Here is a 20,931-nt window from a genome sequence, read left to right on the forward strand (position 1 = left end):
AAAAGGCAATGATCTTTTTTTTATCGTCTCTGTGCTTTTCCCTCATACACACAGTCCCACAATAGTTAGGACTTAATCAACATTTAATTGGTGTCTTGCTCTGTGTATCTGCATATGCATATTCCCGCTGCATGCCGTCTTCAAATAAAACAATGCCACGCTCCTGTCAGGATTAATTCCCTGGCAAACAGTTTGTTTTTTTTTGCTAATTCTGAAAATAAATCAATGCTATGAATATTAATGTCTGAAAGTGAGGCACTTGGTGGAAGAGCCAACAAAACCATCACACCCTTCTCCCTTTTCCAAAGCGAGGACGGTAAGGGGCCATTAAATTGTGATGAAGAGGTCAGTAATCCGGCTGTGGATATACATACGCACACTGAGCGGAGCGCCAACAGGCGAGTGTATTCCTCCTCTGGGAGTGCAGACAAGCCCCAGTCATTCACTGGTACCAGGAGGTAATGGCACAGAACACCTCGCTAACCAACTCCAATTATCTCCACCAGGCCTCAAGGTGAGCCCCCCAACTGGCATGATTTACTCTCAGGTTGAAAGGGAAAACAGGAGTCTCTCTCTCTGCCTCTCTTCTTCTCAGGCTGGGTGGCTGTAGGGGGGGGGGGGGGGTTACTGATACTAAGATAATGATTTATATGGCAAAATCTAGATTTCTGTTTACTTTTATTTGCTATCTACAAAGCAATGGAGGTGGCAGTGTGCCTGAGATAAGGCATTTGGAGGGAGCTCCAGAGGAATAGTTCACATATTTGCTTCTCTAATTCAGCTTAATAGAAAGCTCCGTGTCCTTGTTCAGGTTTTATAACGAACAAGGCAAAAAGGAATCTAAACTGGAAAAAAGAGAAATCGTACCCCTCGTTCTTTTTCTTCATTTAGAGGGGGGGGGCTTCACATGAGAGTGGGTCATGAGAGGCTAAGGCTGATAAAATATTTGCCAGGCTGATAAATAATAGATGAGTGGAGCCAAATGGCTTACACGCTCCACAAAAGACCTGGGTGCTTAATATTCCATTCAATAGAGAATCACAGATACAGTCCCCAAGAACAAAGACAGGATTAGGTGCTGGGTCCAGTCCTCAGGGACCAGGGCTCTGCCCTGTAATGAGGGGCTGCCTGCCTCTTACACTGTGTGCGTGTCTGTGTGTGCGCGTGTGTGTGTGTGTGTGTGTTTCCCCCTTCCTCTGAGAGAAGCTAACCGATTATACAGCGACAGCCTGCTTCAAAAAGCAGTCAAGGTCTTTGGTTCTGCCCCGAGAGCTCTTTTCAGTGCGCTGTAGCTGAGACAGAAAGTATCCACACTAACACTGGTTTTCCAAGATCCATTCAACGGGACTAAAGGAAGGAGAGGCAAAAAAAGAGAGAGGGAGAGGACGACGTGAAAGCGGGAGAAGAAGAAAGAGAGAAGTGAAGAGCTAGAATTTGCAATGCAACTTTGAAGTTGGTAGCAATCAACTTAAGCTAAGAGGTCACACACCAGTTTTGTCAATAATGGGGTCCGAGCGTGAGTCAATGGCTGTGTCCCATTCAATACAACATACATAATAGTACACAGGAAGAACTACCCAATGTCTCAGCATACTGTTATTTGCAGTTATTATGAAAAACAAATAAACATAATCAGGATTTGAAACAATGTGTGTGACGTGATGTCAATCACACTGGGACTTTGGGATGTCACTACCAATTAAACCTCACAAATAGACATTCAAATGTTTTTCAATGATTCAACAGTAAACTTTTCTGCTGTGTTCACAAAGCTGTTTTACCACCATCTACAATTTGTTTTAATACTTTCCAGGTGTGAGCAGCTCCCCCATTTCCTCTGTGAGTTGCATTGTGGGAAAATAATGTTCATCAGCGGCACAGTTTTTTTTTTTTAAAGCACACTTGTTTGATTTACTGAACTGTATCACTTCTGCACAGTGAACACACCACATTATACCCTGCTTAGAAGTAGTATGTAGTATGGAATAGGGATTCAGCTCATGCGTTTATGTTCTGCAAGAAATTAACAAAAAAGCTGAATTATGACACACACACACACACGTTTACACATTAAAAAAAGACATGCGAGCAGAAACAACAACTCTCCATATTCATACACAACTCTTCAACACGGATGTTTCCTTAAAGAGCCGGACCCACCAGAGACCTCTTCTCACCACTGCAACTCTGAGCTCTGCAGACTGTCAGTAAGCTTCCACCTACACCATTCCTCTTTACCTGAGCAACCGGACATGTTGAAGTGAAACGCAGACAGAATATGGAGAAACTGCTACCGTGGGGGCCGAGATACACCTCTTTCGCATATTTTTCATATTAAACGGCAGTGTTATGGAGATTTTACTGGACTGAGGACATAACAGCGCTCGCTCCCTCTGCTTAGATACTCTTAAGATGAGGGAATCTCTCGCACATGTTAAATTACAGTGAGCGCAGAGTGTGAGACAAATAGCTGCTGCTGCAGGCAATGTAATTCAATTTGACAGGAGGAATGGTATCAACAGAGTCGCTCTTGACCTCTTCACACCAGCCTCAAACACTCATTTCCCCTCCACTAGCCTTTCCTTCCAACTCCGTCCCTACGCACTCTCCAAATTCAATCCTCTCTTCTCCTTTCCCAGCCTCATTTCCATTCCCGTTTCTTCATTCCTTATTCCGTTTTCCTCCTCTCATCCTGCTGCCTTCTGTCCATTTGCTACCTCTCCCTCCTTTCTCCTGTTGGTTTACCACTGTGTTAGCCTTCCCCCCCTCCCCTCCCCTCCCCTGCACAAAGTAAGTCACCAATTACGCGCACTCTGCTTCTCCCTCTGTTGACAAATGCCGGTGTCAGGCCGGGCACAACGCAGGTGTGCCACAAACAAGTAGGTGGCACAGGGAGAGAGAGAGAGGGCACACGGGACGACACAGGTAACGGCTAACGCCAGGCCTCCCACACATGCACACACAGCCAGCGACTCGACACAAGACATAAGGTACAAACACCTGTGAGCGCAGAAGACACACAAACAGATGCATGCCAAAGAGACACAAACACCCACAGCATGCACATGCACACGCACACAGTGGCACAAGTCAGACACATGGCATGGGCCTGAGATAAGTCTATCGAGGAGAAGGATGTCCCGATGTTCTGCAGATGCCCCACAACAGAGAGACGCATTAAGACACCCAGGAAGAGGGAGGCAAAGGCAGAGAGAAAGAGAGGCGTAGCCAGGGTGAGTGAGAGACAGGTGGACAGAAAATAATAATGTCAGCGAGGAAGAATAACTCAGATAGAGAGAAAGCAAAGAGACGGAGAGAAGTCATGGAACGAGAGGAGAAGAAGAACAGAGGAAAAGGCAGGAAACAGAGAGACAGCTGGCACTCTAGGGCATGGTGGATGGATAGTTCCTTGTTAGCATAGGCCTGACAGGCTGATGAGAGGGCTGCTGTCAGCCGGTGCAGGGGCCGGGCTGTGTGAGTTTGGGCGATAGGCAGGGCAGAGGCTGGGCTCGAGAGCTGGGGGGCCTCGGCAGATGAAAGACACGGAGGGTGGTGGGGCGATGGTGGTGGGGGTCCTCCCAACTGACTAGTTAGAGGAAGGACCGATGCAGCCCTATTATACGGCCCTATGACAAGGCTGCACGCTCGGCTGGCTTCCGCCCCAGCGCCACCGCCGACCAGCCTTTTAAAACAGTGGTACCATTCACCTCCGGTCACGAAACAGCAATAAGTCAACTGACGCATTGTTGTAAGATCATGATTTATTCCTTTGCTGTTGGCTGCTTGCGAGACGCGCCGGCCATGTACCGGCAGACTGACACACTGGGTTCACCGGGGGGCTTTAACACAGGCAGCACCTAGAGCAGGCAGAATAAATGCAGAATAGCTTTGTGTGTCTTTCTCTCTCGCTTTCCACTTTCTCTTTGCTTGGCTGAGAGGCTGGACAGGCGGAGGTGGTGAAAAGCAGCTGGATGGTACTAACGATGTTACTAACAATACCTTCTCTCATACATCCTCTATCTGTGGCAAGCAGACTAGAGAAACATTACGCGTCGATTCAGTGACCGCTAACACTCACTTTCACAAACATTTTGACAAACTGTGACGTTAATTATATATTTCCCCATCTTCAGATATTTGATCACAAGGCAGTGGTGTAGATAATGAGCTGGGCTTTTTGCACCTAAGCATGTATAGAGCACTTAGATATCTGGCCTACAGAATCATGGCAGAACTAGGAGGTCATTCCACCCAACAGCAAAAAATAACGCATCACAGGAGCAGTAATAACATCAGTCCTGCTAGTAATCCCAGTGGAGATGTGAAAATACCTTTGTAATGCAGTGCCTGACATGTATCGCTACCAAACCAAAACACCTCTCCCTGAGGAAGATGGATGGACAGACAGATGAGTGCATGAAGGATTGCGGAGGATAAAAAAAGGTTTACGGGGGTAAAGGTCTGACGTGGAAGCTCTTAAAAAATCCTGTCGACATAAATTTGTGGAAAAAAAAAACATGCCAAGATTAGTCTCAGAGCTGCAGAAAACTATAAATCACAGACAAATATCGCCTCCACCCACTCTTCCTGCTAAAAAGAAAAACAGCTTCACCCTTGAGTCTGATCATTTACATGGTGTAACCCTGGTGTCACAGCACAGTGTGCAACCTAGACCCCGAGCGCAGTGCTGCTGGTCTGAGGAGCTGAGGGGAGAGACGGGTGATATTCTCTGAGGGCTGGGTCATTCTTTACAGCTCTTTCTGAGTGTAGATCCTATGGGAGACCTTGGGTACCGATCCCTCCAGCACCCATCACCAGCCACAGGCCCCTCCGGCTGTTCAGTGTTCTCCAGCCTTGGAGATACCAAGGCAGGACCAGCTACACTACAGATACAGAGAGGACTTGGATGACATCACTTCCCTCTCCCATCTCATCTGTCATAAACATTTGGCTCTGCCTCATCAGCCACATAGATAACAGGGGGGGGGGGGGGGGGGGGAGGTTGGAATGAGGACCGGAGGGAGGAAGAAAGACACAGAGAGATCTCCTCCCTCATACAGACAGAAAGAAGGGACTTTAAATTATGTGAGAGGGTTAAGACATGTAATAACGGATAATTTAAGGCTCTTTGGCCGTTAATATGTTGCAGCTTTAAGACAAACAGTCAGATATAATCCAGCTTTAGTGTGGACTTCCCAGCTTGTCAGAGCGTGGTGATAGTGGTGATAGTGAGCGTGGTGATAGACACCCGGGCAAAGGGGGGGGGGGCAGATCTGTACAAGTAGCGTAGCCATGTCAGATAAATATTCTCATCGTATTAATTAGGGTTTGATATCCTGCTGGATTATTGATGAAGAGAATCATGTTCAATCTCGGAAACATGAGAGCTATATACTTCTTTTTAAGAGGGCACATCGGTTGCTGAATTTGTAAAGAAGCCAAAAATAGCAACCGTGACTCTCCATGACTGCAAATTAGACAAACAAAGTGAGATAGCCAACATGAATCCTACATTACGAAACATGACATTTTAGGACTGAAAGTTTCCCCTCAACTCGAATGCAATGTTTCGGAAACTCGTCCTTCAAGTAGTTGCAGTATTTGCTTCCTAACCTTGTGCCTGACAGGGCAGAGCTGATAACTGACTGCAGCTTGAGAGAATGACTTGGAAGGAATGGACTCACAGTGCTAAGCTTGGTTGAGGTAATGATGATGCGCCGTTCATGCAGCATACTGGCGTAGAGCTGGAGCATGTTGTTGACATCCACAGCCACAAAGTACTCCGTCAGGTTCCTCTGGAGATAGACAGCAAGAGAGGGATGTGCAGGTTCATAACAAACTGTCCTTGTTTACAGTAACGTGTCAATGCTACAGACGGTGAGAGCGCCAGAGTGTGCTAAAAAAGAGATGCATACAGTACTGGCTGAAAAAGAACCTGGACTTCTATCTCTGCACATGTTTTTTTGCAGCGAAATGTTGGAGAAATAAAGTATATAGTAATGTTTGAAAAAGCGTCAATCAATGTTGCTTGAATTTGTCAGATTGATAACGCATAAAGACTGTGGCTGCTCCGTGCTTGAGCTACAATTTAAATACAAAATGTTTTTAAAAAAAAACGATTGTGTGTTTAATTTGAATCCTCTAATACCCACGACGATCACTGAACTACGACATTAAAAGTACAAGCACCACACGAGATACAACTGAAACAAAAGGATGATGCAATGATTTCAAAAGGTGACAGGTGTATTTGATTAAAAAACGATTGGAGGCGAAGATGTTTCCAGAAGAAAACACCTCTCTTCAACTCCTTTTCTTTTCCCATGAATACTTACGCTCTCAGGGATGGTTGGCAGTCCATTGATATCCGGGGCGATGAAGTAGGAGTGCTGCGAAAACACAAACATGCAGGAGAAAGAAGAGAGAAGGTCACCAGTGAAGCATACCACTCACACAGAAAAGAATGAGGGGAATAGGGGGGGGGGGGGGGGGAGGCCGTTCACTTTGTTCTATGATTTATGGCTCATCTTCAGCTCTGTCTATATGAATTGCTGAGCTGGTGTCTGAACTGTGGCAACGCTTTTATCAGGCCTGCAGAACAGAGAAAGCTCAATAGCAGCTCAGCTCCCCATAGACACAGACTGGGGTGATGTCTCCGGTGGAAAACTGAGTCTTTATTTAAGCATTAAAAAGGCTTGGGGAGCACCAACACACACAGACAACAATATGTGCACATGTGCATCCACACAGAGACACTCACACACAGGTTGTTTAGAGGATCACAGGGCTGCCTGTCTCACTTTGAGAGAGCAGGGCAGGTTCAGTGCTCAGATAAAAGGGGCCTGAGAGAGGTGGTGTTTGGAGACAGGTAGACAAAGCATCAACTGAAACACACCGTTGTGTTCCTCACACACACTCTCCTGTATGCTTATTACACCTGCGTTTCTCAAAGCCTTCACTCTACCATCTGTTGCAGGTAGGCGCTTAAATTGTAAATGTAAATCATGTAAATATAGCGCCTACAGTAGATACTTGCACAGAATTTAAAATGTTAAAATGTGTTTAATCTTCTAAGACTTCTCAGTGTTTAAACTTGTGACCACTATTTCATTTATTTGTGATGAAAATCATCGAACGAATAATGTCTTGTATGGGCTTAAGGCATTACATAACAAACAATACAGTTAAGAGTATGCAAACATAAGTCATTCAGAACCAGCAACCCCACCGTAAGCATCACCACCAAGAAGGAACGATGTGAAAGCCCGTCACAGTCGGACAGTAAAGATCTGGAGTTTAAAAAACCCACAACAATGGAAGAATATTAGCTTAATGTACTGAGCAGGGTCGTGACAATTGGACTTGATTCTGTGCTATTTTGAGCAATGCTGGGTTAACCCTATAGGTCATGACATTGTTCGCTAACTCATTCAACAATGTCCAGGAACTATAATGTTTCGTGAGCACAATTATTAATATAAAGTGCTGCTGGTCAGTTTTGTTTCTGGCGACCTACACAATTTCTCAAGATGATTTATTCATTGGGGGATTTATAACAACATTACCATGAGGATTACAGAATGATGCTTATTCGTCTTAAGTGACAGTGTTTGAGAAAACATTGACAGACTGTAACCATGAAGAAAAAGCAATGACAGCACATAACTTTGCCTGCAGTTGACATCGGCCCATTCGGTTTCATGTAAAACAAACTAAAATGTTTCACCTCAAAGTGCATTAAGTAGGAAAAATGTGAAAATCATTATCACGAGTAAACAAGAGTCATATTCCCAGAGGACGATTGTTGTAGTCAGCTGAGAGGAGATGAACATGCAGCAAACATTCTTTGCCTTTTGAGGGTTTTTTTATGGGCAATGATAATGTTTTTGAGCATAAGCAGCTCCTACACCCCCCCCCCCCCTTCTTTATGGCAAGGGAGTTTCTTTAAATGTTTGAATTGCATATTATGGACCGCTACCACTACACCGTAACAGAGTATCTACAACAAAACATAATTGTTTACATGGCCGTGAAAGAGAAAAGAGGAAAACATATGCAAGGAAAGCATTTGTTATACTAGAGCAGATGCCCTCTTCCACTGTTTCCTGTTTTCAACAGCAGCAGGCTACATGCAAACATTAAACACACAAGTGCATTTGATGTTAAAAATATGAATTTTTGGCAGATTAAACATTTCAAACAGAAGCCAACCTGTTGTTCTGTAGCAAGACAGAAACAACACTACCAGGTGTTTCTGCGCTGGAAGGATGAGCAAAAGGGAATTATTATGTCATTATTCTAATGACAGCTACTGTATGTTGCTGAATTTTGATGCGTTGAACGCTGGTGGTTTGTTTGTGTTTATACTGTACGAAGCAGAAGTTAGCATTGCAGCTATTCGCTTACTGTGATTTAATGCTACTACACCAGTAACTGCAGCCATCTTCTATCTCACAGTCATAATAAATGTTGCCATTGTACGCTTCTGCAAACCAACAGATGAATTTAAAGTTGACGTTTCTGAACCAAAATACGATTTCCTAAATATGTTTATCTAATATCATATATCAGCCTCGTATCACGCTTACAGAAACGCTCACTGACTCGTGGTTAACGTAGTGAAACGCTTGGTTAGGTTCAGGCAGAGACCGTTCAGTAATGGCATTTTCCAGACAGACTAATTGAGAGAAAATGAACTTCGTTTGAGACCTTTCTCTGTCTCAGCAACACACTCTTGAGGCTTCGTTCGCAAAAAAAAGGATTATTTAACCCAAACAGTGTTGTTTCCCCAAACCTAAAAGTTTTGGTGCCTTAATGTGACTGAACTGAGACTATTTCGAGGGCGCCATGTCATTAGCTTTTGGTTTCACAAGGGACACGAACAGAGGTGAAAAGGGGTGAAAGTCTTGTGTTTGTTTGACCCATCCATCATCACTCCTGCCCGGCCTTAGTGGACTTTGTCACTTGTTATCCTCAGAATTATACTACGCGACTTTCAATAACGGTCGCTTAACACTACGTCACTTGCTCTGCGCGTTGCTCGTTGCACCATGTCGCTTGCTTTGACCTGATGGAGAAAACGTAGACATTCATCATATCAGTGGTTTGCAGAAACGTACCATGCCAACATTTTTCCTGGCAACTTTATGAAACACAAATACATAGCAACTGATACAGAAACGCTTGTGCACAACTTTTAAATGATTTACACTTGAATGAAGTCAAACGTTTCACAGTAAACCTCACTTATCTTCACCTCCTTTTTGGAGCTCCCACTGAATTTTCACTTTCCAGTGGCACTTAAAGAACTTCTTAGTTTTTGTAAAATAATGAAACGAAGACAATAGATTACATTTGAATGACTGTTATTCCTATCACACCTGGTTAATTAACTCTCACTCTTACATTGGTATACAATGAAGGTACAGATGAGCGGAGTTCTGCTTCCACCTCATTCATAACCTGCTTTGCCATTTTTCACTTTACATTGAGCTGAATGCTCCACCGCCGACAATCTTAGATATCTTTATGAACAATGCTGTATGTGGGAAGGGAAGCTTGTTCATATACAATAATAATGGAATAATGGAAATGAAACAAAAAAAACAATTGTAACTGAACAAATAAAATTGCAATCAAAGATCAGGGACTCGAGACAATACATCTGAGGCACGGAACAACCCTCCATAAGCATACATAGTTACTAAAGTACACTGTAAATTTCTCCGTCTCTCTTTTCCTGTGCTCTGTGCGCTAAATAATGTTTCCCTGTTGGCCGACCATTTCATGGCACTGTGATAATCACAAGCCATGCTCCTCAACACAACCCGGGCTTTCATTGGCTGTTTGCTTGCTTATCTGCATTTTTCTTTTTCTTTCGAAGACATGTTTGTATAAAAACATTGAAAGTGGGTTAACTGGAAAGGCATCAAGGAGACTTTTTGAGCACAATTGCCTTTGCTTTAAACATAAAGAGGGGAAAAAACTTTTGATATTCAGAGAGAGAATATAGCAGTGTGGAATGGCATGAATCATTTACAAAGTTTGATTGTTTTCCAGAGAAGAAGAAACATACACCAAGGCCCAGGATAGTTTGTTTTTGTTACATTTAAAAAAGATAGCGCAGCTTATTTGGCCAAATTGGAAAGCCGTTGCTCCCATGCGATTAGTACAGCAGCGGTTTCATATTTCACAGCAGCCTCCTTCCCTCCTCCCGTTTCTGCCGTTCACTCATTCCCCTCCACTCACCGGCTCCTTGCTTCGCCCATCTCTCAGTACTTGCCCAGTGGCAATATACAACTGCTCATTCTTGCACAATGAGAGAGGGAGATAGAGAACAAAACAGGGTTCACACATGAAAGGGGACAATGATCCTTCTTCTTGGCTGCCATGATAAAACAAAAAAACACTTCTTTAAGGGAATAATTCGGCTTCATCAATTAAATATCAAACTAGTGGCTCCTCCAGAAAAGACATGGAGCCTTCACCTCTGTTCTCCGGGGCTTCTCTTCCAATGAAGCTCCGAGATGCAGATGGAAAGATTTTGTTCACACACTGTTCATATACAGCTGATAAAAACAGAAAAAAAAAATCACAAGGAATATTAATTGGCCTCGTTAACCTTCATATAGATATATTGATTATCTCATAAAAGTCTTGTTATGTTGTGGAGTCATCTGTGTCATTAGATGTGTATCCTTCTGAGACGCCACAGAAAAGACCCAGAGTTGCTTTTTTTTTTTTTTTAATTGGTCCAAAAGAAGGAGCAGAGGTCCTCACGGACAAAAGCTAACGCTGAAATTCTTTTGATCCCATTACTGTGCGGAGTCTAAGCAACTCGAAACTAAAGATATTAGTGAACAAAACATTACGCGTTTAAGCAGAGCCCCTATATAGTCCAGGCTTATGTGAGCGAACTCTGCTCAAGAGTGAGTGTTTTATGTCGGCGCTGGAAACGCACAAGGAGAGATTGTGTCAGAGGTAACACTAACACTGGCTGACTTTGAGGGACCCGGGCTCGTTAAGCCATTTCAGTTTTTGATAAGCAGGAGACATGACGAGTTGTGAAAGGACCCGTCCGGTTTAAACATGTGCGGCTCTGGCTTATCACACAAAAACCTGTTAGCGCCACTTCTTGTTTCCAAACAGTGTCAGTCCGGAGCCCTCTGTGTCTCTCTCTGTTCCTACAGAGTATCTTAACCTCCTCCTGCTCTCCCCTCTCTGTCTGCTCTGTTGTTCCCTCATTTAGCTCGTCCATTTCAACCTGTTTTCTCCATCTCTCCCTGTTTCTGCCTGTCTGCCCTATTTTCTTTCAGTCAGTTTTTATGCCATCTTTGTCTCCTCCTCTCGTCTTTGTGTCAATTTCATTGTATTTCTCATTATTCCTCCCTTTGTCCCCACCTTTTTTCCTATTGCCTCGGTTGTCTTTCGTGTCTCTCGCTCTACTTTTGACTTCTTTAGCCAACGTCTCCTCTTCCTTTCTACAGTCTCCTTCCTGCTGCAACACACTACTGCAGTAACCTGTCCCCCTTTCCCTCCTTCTAGCTCGACTCTCAGCTGTCTTGCCTCTGATAAGGGGGAATATGAGATCTATACCTACCACACTCAGGTTGACTGGCGTGAAGGGCTTTGGCACAGGCAGATCATAGAGAGAATTCAGCATGTCATTCAAGTCATTTTCCTGGGGGAGAGAAACAAACAAAAGAAAAAAAAGAAAACACATAAAAACATGGGACACATGAATTTTATTTACTTGTTTTGCTGATGTCACGATGTTATGTGTCAATCTTAACAACGGCGCTGGGACAGGCGCTGGTGCAGACCAGAGGGCAATCCTGCAGCGAGGCCTGAAGGGCTCCAAAACTTCCGACTGACGCATGTTTAACGAGCAATGGTGAGGTTAAAAGACGGCTGAGTGTAGGGGCTGCAGATGCTTATTATCCGGCAGCGTTGATTTACGGCCAAGAGCGGGCTGTCAGTAATTAAACAGGGGTCCCCGCTCCAAAGGCAGGGTCTTTAAGAAGCCGTCAGAGAGCGCTAGCTTGACCACAGAAACAGGCCGAGAGATTATTCTCCCAGCATTTATGAGCTCTGCGACAAGATTAGTATTTACACTCAGGCCTCTGGCTGGAGAAGTGAAAAAACAACAGTTTGCAACTAACTGCCGTGAACACAGCGACGGCGCTTTGTTCTTTGTTTTAGATTCTTTTTCTGTTCGCCCTCTCGGGGAACTTAGTTTTGGCTTTCGAACCGTGGCTTGTTTGAGGACATGAGTGTATATGTATGCGCGAGCCAGAAGGAAATAGCAACTCGAGAGGAATGGGCGGCGATATACAGTAAGAGAAGGAGCAGGGTGGGAGGGAGGGGGTTGTGTTAGGGTGTGTGCAATCGAACAGCCTCCTGTCATGAGAGGCTCAATGCTCACACGCATGGTCAGCAACACGGCCTGGGGAAACAGTTCATTTACCCCTCGCCTTAAACCCTCATCGCTCTTCTGTCTTCCCTCGTCTGTCAACATCTCCCTCTCGCCCGGAACGGACAGCGGGGTAAATAGAAACCAAATCATGCACACTAACACTTCAGTCACCCAGGATTTCCACCAATCTTTCCGTCTCTCTCCTCCTCACACACACACACACACAAACTGGTCTATTCTACTCGTCTGGCTCTCTCTATATTTGACTATCCCGCCTCTCAATCACATTAATGTGAGTATATGTTGAATGGTTTGTGATTGTCTGCTTTCGCAGGCCTCTCTTTCCTGATCATTGCTCTCGAAGGATGTAGGAAGTAGCAGCGACTACATGACAATTGAAAGCGGTCCCAAAGCGCTCTGCATCTCTCCCTTGCTCTGCCTCCCTCCCTCCCTCCCTCCCTCTCTCCTCTTCTTCTTCTCACTTCAGTCTCAACATGGGAACATCACCTACACCCTCTGTGCTAGACGCCGCACATCTCCCCAGTTTGTTGAATATTTTACATTTCCCCTCCCTTTGCTCGTACAATGCAGTGAATAGTCAGGGGAAAAGACTTTTGTGAAGTGCGAGCATTGTGTATATTTGTGTATGTGTGTTTTTGTTAACGATTTGTTTTCCAGTAAATCATCAGGAATAACTTCCAGTGTCAGATCAGCGTTTGGTCTGTGAAATGTCAACATTGTTGCTGCTAACAACAGGCGCCAAGTGGAGCCCAAGACGGCGAACAAAACTTGCACGCAAAAGAGAACATGCAGAAGAAGAACATGGAGGAAAAATATTTCACCACAGTACACTTTCAAAAACATGAAACTGTGCTTGTTTCCCAGTCAAATCAAACCACCATGTCTTATTTCTCATGTACTTACCCTGCAACATACATACACGTACAATTGTAAATACCTCCCGAGGAGATGATTACCTGTTGTTTTGTTAGGTAGTCTGCCAGAGTATTTAGCAACTTGTAGTAGATTTCAAACCATGGTAGATAACTGAAAGAGTCAGAGAGACAAATGTATTAATGACAATGTTTTCATTCACTTTATCATCTTCTACAATAAACAAACTGAACAAAAAGATTTAGTCTCCTGAAAATGATTTGTGTCCTCTTTCTTTGCCCATCACAATGTAGATAAATAATTTCACCATCTGCTGGACAGTAACATATTGAAACAGCACTGAGTTTTTAATGTATAAGCTGCTTTATGACTGTGTTATTGTTAGTGACCCATTGTTTTTGGATCAAATGCACTCAGGACATTGATCAGGGATCGTGTTCCCAGCTACTCCAAAGCATAAAGTCTTTCTTACAATGGGAAGAAATGAGACGCTATCTAGTCCGTACAATGACATTCTTCGACATCCACGGCCCTCCGCATGCTAAGGATGCTGAGCCAATAGGGAGGGCAGGAAAAAACATTCTTCAATAAAAAAAAACACCACAGCTTTCGTGTGATGTGGAGGGATGCTAAGGTTTACAAGCATGCTGCTCACAGATGCAACCCCCCCCCCTCCTCCTCCTCCTTCTGCCCCTCTCTGTGTTTCTTCTTATGCCCTTCACATTAAAAAAAGAAATCTTTTCCTTATGCAATTAATGTTAAATACACTATTTCATTAACACACTCAAAATAATTTATGCTGCAGTGTTTGTGTTAAAGCTAATGTCTGAGCACACCCACCATAAGCTAAAAGCATCTGCAGCGTGGCTTTCTTTACAAAGTTGACATATTCTTGGCCAAGTCGACTTGCTTTCTAGATGGAAGATGGCCAACATTTTCTCTTGGCATAAAAGAGGGCTCAGTTCATTTAATGTTATGCAATCAATAACAATAAAAACACGGTGTCCCGTCAATGTATTGAATTTTTATTTAGTTTGGGGTTTTTAACATGCAGTTTTGAACACTGCATGAATAATGATTCCAGATAAGGACTTCTTAGCATTACGATGAAATAAACAGAAACTCCCATAAATGCTTCATTAACTTGCCTGGATGCACGGTTGGAAAATAAATGAGTGGCAAAATTAGCCAATCAATCAAAAGTGGATTCTTATTTGCTCACCAATCTCAGCGAGTATTTCTTAATGTCAATAAGTGAAACCGGTGGACAATACAAGTCATTAAGACAATCACTTCAGTCAAGTTAAAAATCTGCCAAAGAGCTTACATCTGCAGTTTCTTAGTTATAATAGATTATACATGTGGCAGAGTGAAGCTTTGACTGCGTGCGAGTTTATAAGCCAGTGAAGTCCTGCTTATGCAATTGGCTGGAGACTGAGGAGTTTCCAGGGCATGGGTCACCGGCTGCTCTGTAGACTGGAATTAACAGACAACAAGAAAACAATGAAGTGAACCTAATGCAAATTTTCATATCGCTAAATCCGCGAGGGGCCAATGACAGGCCAGGTTCCCGGAGAAGTGCAGCCGAGCGCACCAATCAGAGAGGCCGAGTGACCATTAGCCTGAAACAATCAGCCTCTTAACATGCCAACATGTTGACGTCTGTGTAGAGATTTAATGCAATCAGGTCACATTCGCAGGAGAGCCTAAATTCAAACATGCGTATGTTAATTCACGTGCTGACCGGATATCAAGCTTGAAGACCTATTTCTGCCAAGACAACACAAATATCTGCATATAGGGTCAGTTTACATTTAGCAATTACACAAACAGTTCAGTTGATAAAATGACTTAACGGGGGAGGGCAGAGCCGTTGTATTATCTGCCTCCTGTATGTGTGTGTTTAAAAAGCCAGGCTTCTGGACATTAACCCTTCATTCTTCAGTTGAAGGGGATGTAAATAGGAGTCTTGCTGTCAGGGAAGCAGTCAGGCCTCACAGATCTCACAGTCATTACACTCCTACACCAAGGTGCTGTAAATCCTTTGTTTTAGAGGAAAACGCATGATCGCTGGTGAAGGCAGCCAAGCACAAATGATCAACATCTTCCTGCAATAAGTAATGTCTTTTCATGCTTTATTAAAATGCAATACAATGAATATAACTTAGAGATGTATTGTTTTGTTCTACTTATATCTCACCCCCTGCTCTGCCCACTCTGATAATGCAAAGTTAAAGTTTGGAAAGCTTAGAGAGATACTCCTACTCATCACAGTTCATTGCTCAGATCTGTTTGTGCTCCGAAAATCCTCTGATAGAGAGAGAGAGAGAGAGAGAGAGAGAGAGCGAGAGAGAGAGAGAGAGGCATCCATCACAGCAGTGCTCAGTGTGTGGAGGCCCCACAATCTCTCCTGCCATTTTAAACACATGTCTTCTCAAAGTGCCATGTACTCAAAGACTGAACCAGTTAATCTGCGGTCCACTCACAGCCCGTCATGCTCTTCATCCAGGGCTCAGACTACCTAACAGTACGGAGATATCTGACAGAAGACAGGGACATGGAGGTGCCTTTGGGAACTTACAATTATGCCATTATGGACACTGGACACACAGCTGGAATAAGCTTTCACAAAGAAATGAGTTGCCACAAGCATCGTATGCAGCCATGAAGACAATACAGAGTGAAATAACAAACTATTCACAAAATCATAACGATTAGTTTTAACTCTACACGTCAGTAGTTAAGGCGTTTGATTAACTCTTTATGTTGGAGTACTTAGATCAGCCCTTTTTGCTGCCATAAAGTACCTGTTGGGTGCTAAACACGACACGTATTCCTGTTCCTTCGATGAGTCTTAAATCTCCTTTAATGCACAGGTACCTGTAATCGTAAGTCATCTTACACTTTGCAGACGGCTCAGTGGAAGACTTCATTGCACCTTTACTTTCTCGGGTTAAGGGTTAAGCACAGGGAAGGAAGTGTCCTCCGGCGAATCACTAAGTGACCACAAACTGGAGCAACGCAGTCCCTAAAATGTATCCTTAAGCCTCAGCCGTTAAACACAGATCCACATTTTTTTCTTCTCCGAATAACTCACGTGTAAAAGAAAATCTGTCAAATGTGAGGGACGAAGAATGAGAGAAGATGGAGGAATAACAGTATTAAAACAGAACACGTTAAATGATCTAGTTTGTGTTGTTCCTCGTTTCGTTCTGTAGGGAGCACGGCCACGGCTTCAGCACTGAGACTACAAAGGGCTATCCACATAAAACTGTCCTACTCATTAAGGCACTTCCTCCTGTAAGGAGAGGTGACAATTTTACGGTCCCTGCACTTCAACATTCACAGAGACGCAAACTGTTATTTTTACTTTTATCCTATATCCAGGGGAAATTATAGATGAAATAAAAAAGAAAACTAACTGCTTTACACTTTCATATTCTTTGAGGTAAATCATTTACAGGATCTGTATTTTTTTCTGTTCTTCTTTGGAAATCATTTTCTCTGAAGACAAACTAGTCTGCTGTCCTTTCCGTAACACTGTCTTGCATGGCAGAATTAAAAACAGTTTAATGACTAATAAACAGAAATAAATCTTCACCCAACGAATTTTAATTTAAACATTTCTCAAATCTTAAATGTTTTTATGCTTTAAAATAAAGACACTTAATAAGAAGACAAAAATATAAAGACAAACGTAACTGGGGAGCAAACAAACAATTTTAAATTAACGTCCAAAAAAACAACAAAAAAATTTCTATACGTTGTCTTATTAAAAATGAAGCAAGCCATGCAAACTACTCAAAATGCATAATGAATTTTATACATCATATGTCAAATGAATTAGCATGTCTAACTCAGCGAGAGGGACAGGGGAACCTCTGCTAATTGGCAGTGAAGCTTCATGCATAATTATGGGCCAAGCGTCTTTGCTGTCGCACTGTGGCAGTAGCCGAATAACGAGGAGAAAAGAGGGAGGGAGAGAGAGAGACAGAGAGAGGAAGAGAGAGCGAGAGAAAAGAAAAACAAAGGGCATGGAAGCTGGCCGAGAAGAGTGGGTGGTGTGGGGAGGAGGGACACTGTTCTTCACAGCAGCTCATCAGGGCAGCGACAAGCCCACGACTGTCCATCAACAGCCACACATACCCATAGCATGCACGCGCACACACACACACACACACACACACACACACACGCGAGAGCAGCACTTACAGGAGTGCTGTTTTACACCAACAGAGAAAAAGAAAAGGCTTTGTGCTCTTTTTCCAGTTTGTTGTTTGTTAAACATTCACTAAATATGGATTTATTTGTATATTTTCCTCAGTTTATTCTAAAGCACATGAGCCTGTCCACTGAGATTAACACTGGAGCGCTCCTTCTTTGTGATGGTAAGGTAATTACATCTGTAAAAACATAGTGTCAACATGCAATTACATGGGAATTAAATGATAATAGCCTTTCTTGGAGAGTAATTATGCAAAGAAAATGCTATTTTCCTGGGTTTGGTATCCTAAATTATGTACACTGTGATAAGATGAATCCACCTATGAAATATCAAAAACTGCTAAACTTTTGGATAATTATAGCCACATCACTAACATATTTGTGTGGGCAGATGAGAATATAAATTTGTTATTCTGGCATAGTGCAGCTCAGTGTGAAGAGTGAGAATGAATGGAAATACTTTCTAAATAAAATCTGTGCTCACTTCTAAGATCTGGTAAATTCATTTTTTTTCATCCGACTTGAGAAATAAATGCAGATATTAAAAAAACTGTTCTGAGACTGAGATCCAAAAGGGGCAAAAAAAGACCAAGTCTTGGTTATTTGAACGAATAAATAAAAGCAATGGTGTTTGAAAAAGTCATTTTCACACATTTTCTTGATTCTGATTCAGAGAGTAAAATGTGGAAGGCTGACTTTTATATGTTTGGATTTGTGATGTGCAGCATAACTTATACTACATCCGGTTGTCGCTCTTTTGACATTTGTGTAATTTATGGGAGCTGGATTCTATTAAAATGTACAAAGTGTTTGATACAGAGTGCAGTAAGATTCATTTCATTAGAACAACATGGTTTTGAACAAATATAAAATAATTATATGTACCTTGAAGTATTAAAAGCATTACAGGATTTAGTGTGAATATTTGCGTGTGTCAGTGTGTATGCGTATGTGTTACCTGAGCAGACATATGCAGACCCGGCAGCCTTGAGTGAGTCGACAGAAACCAAACCTCTGTTTGCTGTCGATGTCCGTCAGCACAAAGGTGAAATTCTGCCCCAACTGATTCTGGGAAACCCTGAGGCCGGACAAAGGGGAAACACACACACACACTCACTCACTCACAATGGCCAAAACCACATAACGACTTAACAATCAACTGAATACAATAGGGTGCAGTACACCTATAAAATCATATACATTTAAAATACAAGAGAGAAAAACACAATTTGCTCCGGCTGGATGAGGAATCTCACCGTGAGATAAATCTCCAGTCAATGTCCAGATCTGATGTCACATATTTCCATTATGGCTTGAGAAACGTGAAAAGTTTTTTGAAATTAGAGAGAAGCTCTGTACATCCCTACTCCACTAGATGGCAGCAGCTCAGCTTCAGTAAAATACTGTACATCCCCCCCCCCCCCTTCCACTCTGTCTTTACCATGTGAATTTTAACATGTCATTTTCCAGCCTCAAAATATAGAGGACGCTACTTTTTCAAAAAAGCTGCTGGTCCGATCAAACTTATGTAAGGTAGAAGAAAACACACCTCCTTAGGGGTCTCAGGACTCTTTCACACACACACGCACACGTGCTTATAAACACGCTACTGTTCACAAAACATCAAGTGGGCAGCTCATTGATGACCTCATAGGCATCATCATTTATGGAACTTGTAGTTGTCATCATTATCATTAATATAGTGTGTCCTCATCACACCATTTACATTTGGGGACATTTTGCCAACAGCTGTTTTGTCTGCAGGTACAGTCAATGCAGATTGTATGCAGAGACCAGAGAGGCTACATGCAATCACGCTGACAAAATCATTCCACTTAGTAAAAGGTTAGTAAATCATCACGCGACTGCACCTAGGAATGATGGTAATCTCACTGTAACGCAATGGTGTGATGCACAAAACACACATCATCTCATTTCCTGTTCTCAAATGCATATGTGTTTCTGTAGTGAGAGGAAAGCTAGGTGTACATATGGGTGTGTGCGTTGTGTGAAGGAGGTGAAAGTGCGCTGCAGCGCTAAAACAACGGGGGAGCTGAAAGGGAGAGGAACCGTACCTTTCCACGTCAAAGGGAAAGCAGAACTTTGGTATCGTCTGAAGGACCTCCTGAGAAACCGGAACAGAGAGACACACACACACACCTTTTTAGAGAAACACACATCACAGGGAAAACAAATAATAACTGCCTATTTCAATGTGAAATTCTCTTGGGCCTCCACGAAGTGGATGCTATCAATTGGCTGAACAAAATAAGGATTAATGTTAAATGCCGCTGATAGCAATCTGACAAAGTCTTGACATCCCAAACACTGCAGCCTAAATGCACTTAATCCAAATGAATGGGCAATATAACCCACTTCATTTGGCAGAACAGAGTGGGAAGGTTCCCTTGTTTTTCCCGAGGATGGGGAAGGATCCTCGATCCACAGCTTGAATAATTAGCAGTTAATAAGTTCATTGATTATCAGGTGGCCAAGGGAGATGAAAAGATGAAGGGAGAGAGAGAAGGAAAGAGAGAGAGAAAGAGAGCGAGGGGACACGCAACACCAAGGCGATGGTGGCAGATTGTAGTGACAATGGGCTAAGCAGCTCTGAGGGGTTAAGAGGTAGGAGGGGGGGGGGGTACAAGCCTTCAGGGCTTTACCTCCCAACACCTCCCTTGTGGGTTGGGCGGGGGGGGAGCGTGGGGAGGGTGCATGCTCTTGAAGCGAGGTGGGAGGGGAGGGGAGGGGGGGGCATCTTTTCCACCAGCAGCATATGGATTTAGACAGGGAGCAGGAACAGAGCGGAGCACCATATGGGTGAGCCACTCCAGACCAGCCACACAGCCACACAGCCACAGAGCAACCAGGTCCCCGCTCTGTCTGTCGCTCTGTCTGCTAACCTGGCCCAGAGTGGGCACCAGGCATCAGGTCCTTTTGGCCGTCTGTCTCTCGGCTACCTCTCTCTCTCTCCCTCCCTCTCTCTCTCTCTGTGTTCCTGGCCAGGCTCTGCCAACCCCACAGACTAATCCTTAGGACTGGGTGGCTGTCTGCTACACTCTGGCCTCTCTTGCGGTCTCTCTCTCTCTCTCTCTCTCTCTGTTTGCCTGCCAAGCTCGGCCACCGAGCCCACGGTCTGTCTCTTCTTTGTGATTGGAGACGTCCGAGCTGAGAGTGATGTAGCCATCCCACCATCTCTCTCTGTGCCTCCCCCAGAGACCGATCGGCACGACAGGTTGGGTGTCTTCTGCTGCTGCTGCCTACCGTCGCTAAGACCTCGCTGTGGGGTGCAGTCACTGATTCCCTCCCCCCCCCCCCTTATCAAAACTTAAAGCTGCCATCCCAGCACAACACGATCATCACCGCAGACAAGCAAGCAACAATGAGATATGACAGAA

At 43.6% G+C, this 20,931-nt stretch overlaps 1 protein-coding gene across 1 annotated transcript in view; it reads right to left on the reverse strand.

Annotated features, from left to right (window-relative positions):
• dennd1b (DENN/MADD domain containing 1B) overlaps window positions 1-20,931 on the reverse strand; it is a 97,177-nt gene that overhangs the window by 39,184 nt on the left and 37,062 nt on the right. The window contains exons 4-9 of the mRNA XM_079267040.1: window positions 19,609-19,658; window positions 18,492-18,611; window positions 13,393-13,462; window positions 11,600-11,680; window positions 6,336-6,389; window positions 5,685-5,795 (exon numbers count right to left, since the gene is read on the reverse strand). Of these exons, the coding sequence (XP_079123166.1) occupies window positions 5,685-5,795; window positions 6,336-6,389; window positions 11,600-11,680; window positions 13,393-13,462; window positions 18,492-18,611; window positions 19,609-19,658 (486 nt within the window). The remainder of the gene's footprint in view (window positions 1-5,684; window positions 5,796-6,335; window positions 6,390-11,599; window positions 11,681-13,392; window positions 13,463-18,491; window positions 18,612-19,608; window positions 19,659-20,931) is intronic.

Source organism: Melanostigma gelatinosum (assembly GCF_949748355.1).
Source record: "Melanostigma gelatinosum genome assembly, chromosome: 4".
Taxonomy (NCBI): Eukaryota; Metazoa; Chordata; class Actinopteri; order Perciformes; family Zoarcidae; genus Melanostigma; species Melanostigma gelatinosum.